This window comes from Xylocopa sonorina, unplaced genomic scaffold, assembly GCF_050948175.1.
Source record: "Xylocopa sonorina isolate GNS202 unplaced genomic scaffold, iyXylSono1_principal scaffold0014, whole genome shotgun sequence".
NCBI lineage: Eukaryota > Metazoa > Arthropoda > Insecta > Hymenoptera > Apidae > Xylocopa > Xylocopa sonorina.
In genome coordinates this window covers 3,053,729-3,059,729 of record NW_027490090.1, presented here as the reverse complement: position 1 = coordinate 3,059,729, position 6,001 = coordinate 3,053,729, and the positions used below count along the sequence as shown (strand labels likewise).

The following is a 6,001-nucleotide window of genomic DNA, read 5'->3' as shown; positions in this document are numbered from 1 at the left end:
CCTGGAAGAACGAATAGCTGGTCGAACCAAAAGGACTGCGGCTGTTCGCCACTGCCACACCACATAACAACATCATGTGAGTCCCTTTAAACTTTTTTCTGCCAATTTTAACTATTTTTTTGTTTGTTTTTCGTCATATCGTCGAGTTATTGTCTTATCACGCTTTTCAAAGAACGTTTTCTGCGCTTTTCGACGATTTTTTTATTGTTTTTGAGTCCCTTTAAATTTTCTTCTGCGTTTTTCGACGATTTTTTTATTGTTTTTTTTTCAAATCATTCTTAAAATTTCTTTAAAAATATAAAAGTAAATTAAATTACGAAGTGCAAAATAAAATATGAATTTTAATTTTTTTATGTAATAAAGTTGAGTATTGCCTTAAAAATCCACTTTGCAAAGCGCATCTGCATCGCAAAACGGAGAAATAACCAAGTTAAAATATTCACATCGCATGATCTCAGATGACGTACGCGAATAATCACAAAACATCGTTTGCATCGACAGTTCAAAGTCGAATACTATTGGCAATTATTTTCTCTCTCAATTAACACATCCACTAAAAAAAAGACAACAAAAACAAATCATTTCAAACCACTAAACAACCTCAACAAAAATATCCGACACTGTAAATCAATTTTCAATTAACTTAATTCACTCCAAATGCACTTAAAGTCTCAAATTTTGCACAAACATTGCATAATTCCTTTAGAACACCCAATACAGTAAAACAGACGAAAAATCACAATTCTAGATCGACAAATTTGCAATAATTGCTCGTAAAATGTAAAAATGAGTGACTGCTTATTGGACACCCCATATTAATGTATGTTCTCGACAAATTTGATTAATAACAATCGATGCAAAATGGCAAATTGAATAGATTTACGCAGTTTTTGACGAAAAAAGTCACTTGTGGAAGAAATAATCGCGTTTTTTGCAAACCCAATAAGTCGTGGGCAGCAGAAAACGTGCAGCACACGTGAGATCCTCGCCTTGAGGTCTCTGGAAGTGAAAGGGTTTCTGATTTTATCGCTATTAGGAGGCAAACAGTCCACTGCACTGCTTACTTTTATTCTTATCCTCTTATACAGGGTGTACTAAACGAGAAACACGACTGAAAGCAGTTTCAATAATATTGGATGTTGCTAATTTATTTTTTTTTATTTTTGAGGAACTTTTTGAGGTTCAATTTAGTCATTTTTTAAGTCAGTATTGGTTAATCTACTTCAGAATTATTTTTTTAAGTCAAAAATTGGATCATTCTTCTTCTGTGAGAAGAAATTTGGGTTTTGTGGTTGTTTTGTTGGAAAGTGAGATTCTGTAGTTGGTGTGGAGGGTAAAGTAGGTTTCTAGAACGCGTATGATGATGATTATGTGAAGGAAATTAAGTGTAACTGTGTAAAGAAGGCTTGAAATGAGATTGTCAGTAGAGGCAAGAGAGTAGAAAGTTTAGGTTGGTTGCTGTGGTTGATGATGCTTGAGTTAATTGATGGATCTTGTTGTTTTTGTTGGTTATAGAGTGTTATTTTAGTTTAATGAGGTCTTAAAATTGATTTTGCAAAGTTAAGGTTTGAAAAGTTAAAATTTGCAAAGTTAAAGCTGGAAAAATTAAGGTTTGCAAAGTTACAGTTTGTTTTACTGCACCAAATTTAACAAATAACTTCATTTTTATGTAAAAATAGTGTTTGCAGAAAGGATTTTTGGGGACTTAAAAGGTTTTATTATATCTTATTGGACAATACCTACTTTATCGACGCGCGAGAGACATCACAGAATTAAAGGTTGCAAAATTAAATCTTGCAAAGTTAAAGCTGAACAAATTAAAGTTTGTTAGATTAAAATTTACAAAATTAAAGCTAGCAAAGTTAAAATTTGCAAAGTTAATGCTAACAAAATAAAAATGTACTAAATTAAAATTTCAATACTAAAATTCAGAAAATTAAATCCTACAAACTTAAAATGACAAAACTGAAATCCATCAAAATAAAAACAATCAAAACTAAAAATTAACCAACATAACAACAATTACAATTGCATATCTCCTCGCATGCAACGTTTACGTGCAATATTACAGCATCTCTTAATCTGAAACTTGAATAACTTCTGAGAATGACTTCAATTTCCATCTGGTTACATCTGCAGCAAAGATTTCACTCGCTTCAGCGATATCTGGTTCAGAACAGAAAGCTGCGATTTCACCAGTCGAAACTGGTCCGTTCGAAAACGAAAGTGGTTCGAGATAAAAAAGAAGAAAAAAAAGGAAAAAGAAGCGTAGAAGCAGAAGAAAGAGTTAAAGCGAGCAGAGAAGTAGCCGCGAGCGGTGAAAGTCTTGAACTGTGCTGAACTTTATCGAGAATGGTCAACCTGATGATTTAACGCCGTTCGAACGATTAAAATGGATGGGATGAAAGGATAAATGCGAGTTGGATTGAATTCAGTCTTGAGTCTCTTCGAAAAAAAGAAGAAAACTTTGCTAAAAATGACTCGAATGCAATCCAATCCTCAATTTCTTCAAAATAAAATAGAAAAACTTTGATAAAAATTAGTAGAATGCTCACACAATCCTCAATTTCTTTATCTTCTTCTTAAAAAAAGCAGAAAACTTTGCTAAAAATGACTCGACTACAATCAAATCCCAAACTTCTTCTTCTTCTTCGCCTTAAAAAAACCCCAAAAAGCATAAATAAAAATCCTCATCCAAAATTTACTTCATTTCTTCTGACAAGAGACTCAAAATTGCCTTTCATCGCCAATTAGCGTCACATTTGTTCACCAAAAGCGCACTAAAATGCCTCGATCGAGTCATTTGCGTCATCCCAACTCTTACATAAGAAGAAAGAACCAGTTTCTTCTCTGATGACGTCCGCAAACGCATCGAGTGCAGCGCAAAAATCGCGTCAGCGGTTGCGCAACTGCGTCGAGAAAGGAATTTTCCTGTTCAAACAGCTCGTCTGGTCTTCTTCTCGTTCATTTTTATTAGTCGAGGCCACGATAATTTAAATATGCGATGCGATAAACGAAACTGAGTCACTCGTGATTATCCACGCCTGCACAAAGGCAGAACATCGCGATTTGCTCCGCAAAAATTCCACAAAAACCGTTGAAAATCGTGTAAAAACTTACGTTTTGGCTATTTCTTCAGGATGGTGTGGCCAGTGCTGTTGTTTGCAGTAATTATTTCGACAAAAGCTGCCATTCCTGACCCTCCATCGACTGACACAACAACAAACTCCTTAAAATGGGCCACAACAGCTGATTGCTCTGGTGTCATCGCATTTTCAGCGACTCAGGCTTCTGTCGACGTAAGTTCACTCATTTTTCTTCAACTGTGAATTAGAAAACACCTTTAAAACCAGCTTGCAAAGTTACAACATCGCGCGAGAACTTAAAAGCACAAATTTGGGCAATTTACTGCATTTCTGACGTTGTACTGCACTTAATTTAATTAAAAGTTAGCTAATAACTTCATTTCATGTGAAAACAGAGCTTGCAGAAAGGATTTTGGGGGATTTAGAAGGTTTTATTATTTCTTATTGGAGAATACCTACTTTATCGACGCGACAAAAAGTCGCAGAACTACTTAAAACAGAGTGGAATATTAATTGTCGATACAATTCACGTTTCAATAGCGTATTTTTTAGGCTAAATAAAGAGAGGAGCAAAGATTTTAACGAATTAATTGCTTTTTCACTGACCAGCACGCCAAAGTGAAGTTCTCGAGGACGCTGGTCGACGAAGGCGTGGGTTACGACGCTCAAACAGGGACTTTTGTCACTCAATGTCCAGGACTGTACCAATTCAGCTTCGCTGGATACGGAAACAGCAATCTTCGACTGACTTTGAAGCGGAAATTGGGCAACACAGATATTTGGAGATCTGAAGTCAGCGCTGGTCCTGCAGGAGGCGCCAATTTGGTCCTGTTGGACATGAAAACTGGCGATCAGCTGGCTCTCTTCGTCGATTCTGGAAAAATAGCCGACAGTGTCACCTTCTCTGGCTACAGAATTATTGCAAATTAATTTAAGAAGACTCGAAGATCAACATTTTAAGAAAAACAGCTGTTTGAAAGCATTTTGGTGCGAGCAGATGCCAAATTGGCACTGCACAGTTTTTAATTGACTTGAGAAATTTTCTTGAGAGGCTTCAATCTTCTCTACAAACTTCATTCTTTGTGATAGCTTCTTTTTTGTAATTGTTTCTTCTTTTATTGCTTCAGAATTTCTTTGGTTTTGCTCTCTGATGCTTGAAATGGCTCTTGAAATTGTGAATTCTACTTTTTTTCTTCTTCCTCTGCTTTGTGCAAGCAAACACTTAGCAATAATTTACTTTCTTCTTTGATAATTGTTCTGTCCACCTTCCAAGTCTGTTTTCTTCTGCATTTCTTCATTTTCTGCACACTTTTCTTGAATATCTGTCTCAAGCTTTGTTAAACTTGCTGTAAACTATTTTCTTCTAATTTTTAACGACACAGAACTGTACTTTTTCTGCCTTTTATACTTCACTTTCTTCTACAATTATGTAATTATAATTAATTCTATAATTTTCTCTGGTCTTTCTTCATTTTCTTCTGCATTTTCTGCTCCAATTTGCCATTTTTCTTTCAAAGTAAACTCGAAAATACTGAAGTACCTGAGATTACAAAGCTTTTCTTCTTATTCTTCTTCTAAATAAATGCTTTAAAGCACATTTCTTCTTCCTCTGCTTGTATTCTTCTTCTACAACAAGCTCTGAGCAATATGTCTTCTCTTTCAGACCTTTAAAGATCCTTTTTTCTAGTCTTTTCGCTGTTCTTCCTCTTCTTCTTACGCTATTTTTATTTATAGTCAGCTGTTGTGATATTAAAATTGTTTTCTTCAATGAAACTCGTACAAATCTCTCTTCTGCACATAAATACTGTATTTTTATGTAAATTTTATTTATATTTCTTCAATTTCTAACTCTATTTTTCAAGTTTCCTCTCTTTTTTCACTATTGTGGTGCTTTTTTTTGTTCTACTGTGTATATAATAGCTTTATTCTCTTCTTTTCTTCTTCTTTTATCCTCTCTCGAGCTTAATTCGCGGATTTTCTTCGAATCTGTCGCTGAAACGCGACGTCTTCTCTAGTCTTGCTGTAAAAATTGGCATTTTGCACTGCAAAACGTGCTTTTCTTCTTCAAAACTCGATTTCTGTCTCAGTTTCTTGCTCTATGATCTTCCATTCTCTTCTAAATCTTCTTTTTCCTCTTCTTCTTCTCTGTTTTTCTCTCTTTTTGCCTTACAAATGCTGTTTTGCCTGTCTGGAAGAGAGATTTGAAGACGACAGTGAAAAGCACGCGTTAAAAAATGAAAAATGTGTGCTTTTCATTGATTTTTTCTTCTCTTCTCTCACTTCTGGTCTAGTCTTCTCACCTGAACTGAATAAAAACACGCGATTCACCTGAAACTGTGATTCTCAAGTGCTATAAACCGCGACTGAAGTGAAGTCGCGCTGTGAACCGTAACAGTCGCTTAAAAATGAAAAAACATGAATGAAAAAGTAGAAAATATTGGTCGACGATTAAGTGACTGTTACCTGCCATGTCTGCACAATCTGTTTGCAATAAACGATCAGCTTTTGTACCTCTGTCTCTCTTTTTATGAGCTCTACTCTACCCGCTCTTCTCTTCTGCGTTCTCCACACCTTTCTGTCTCTTCTTTTGCCACTTTCGCCTAAATAAACACGCTGAAATTAATCTCTACGATCTGAAGAAGAGACACGATGGTATTACGTCTCTTCTTAATTTTTTTGGAGGATGCAACAGCTCCAAATGTGGCGCAGACTCGCCAAACGAAGAGATCAGAGTCTGCACGACACTTGGAGTGTAATTTTCCAGAAATTAATTAGCTATCACATCAATTAGTTGTAGAGAACGATGCAAACAGCTTTCACGAGAAGAAAAACACGTCGCACGCGGAAAAATTCCATCCATTCTGAACCCAATTCTGATTTTTGTAAACTTTTTGTTTAATAATAACAATCTTCCA

General features: G+C 35.4%; 1 protein-coding gene across 2 annotated transcripts; it reads left to right on the top strand.

Annotated features, from left to right (window-relative positions):
* Positions 1-4,182, top strand: LOC143431816 (uncharacterized). 2 transcript variants are annotated; one of them, XM_076908757.1, is made up of 3 exons: positions 1-76; positions 3,140-3,299; positions 3,696-4,181. In XM_076908757.1, coding segments are annotated over exons 1-3 (483 nt in total). In that variant the 5' UTR covers positions 1-74; the 3' UTR covers positions 4,017-4,181. The 2 variants fall into 2 exon arrangements, with proteins under 2 accessions (XP_076764872.1, XP_076764873.1); XM_076908758.1 differs by lacking the exon at positions 1-76 and having other exon boundaries at positions 3,126-3,299; positions 3,696-4,182.
* The last annotated feature ends 1,819 nt before the right edge of the window (positions 4,183-6,001 follow it).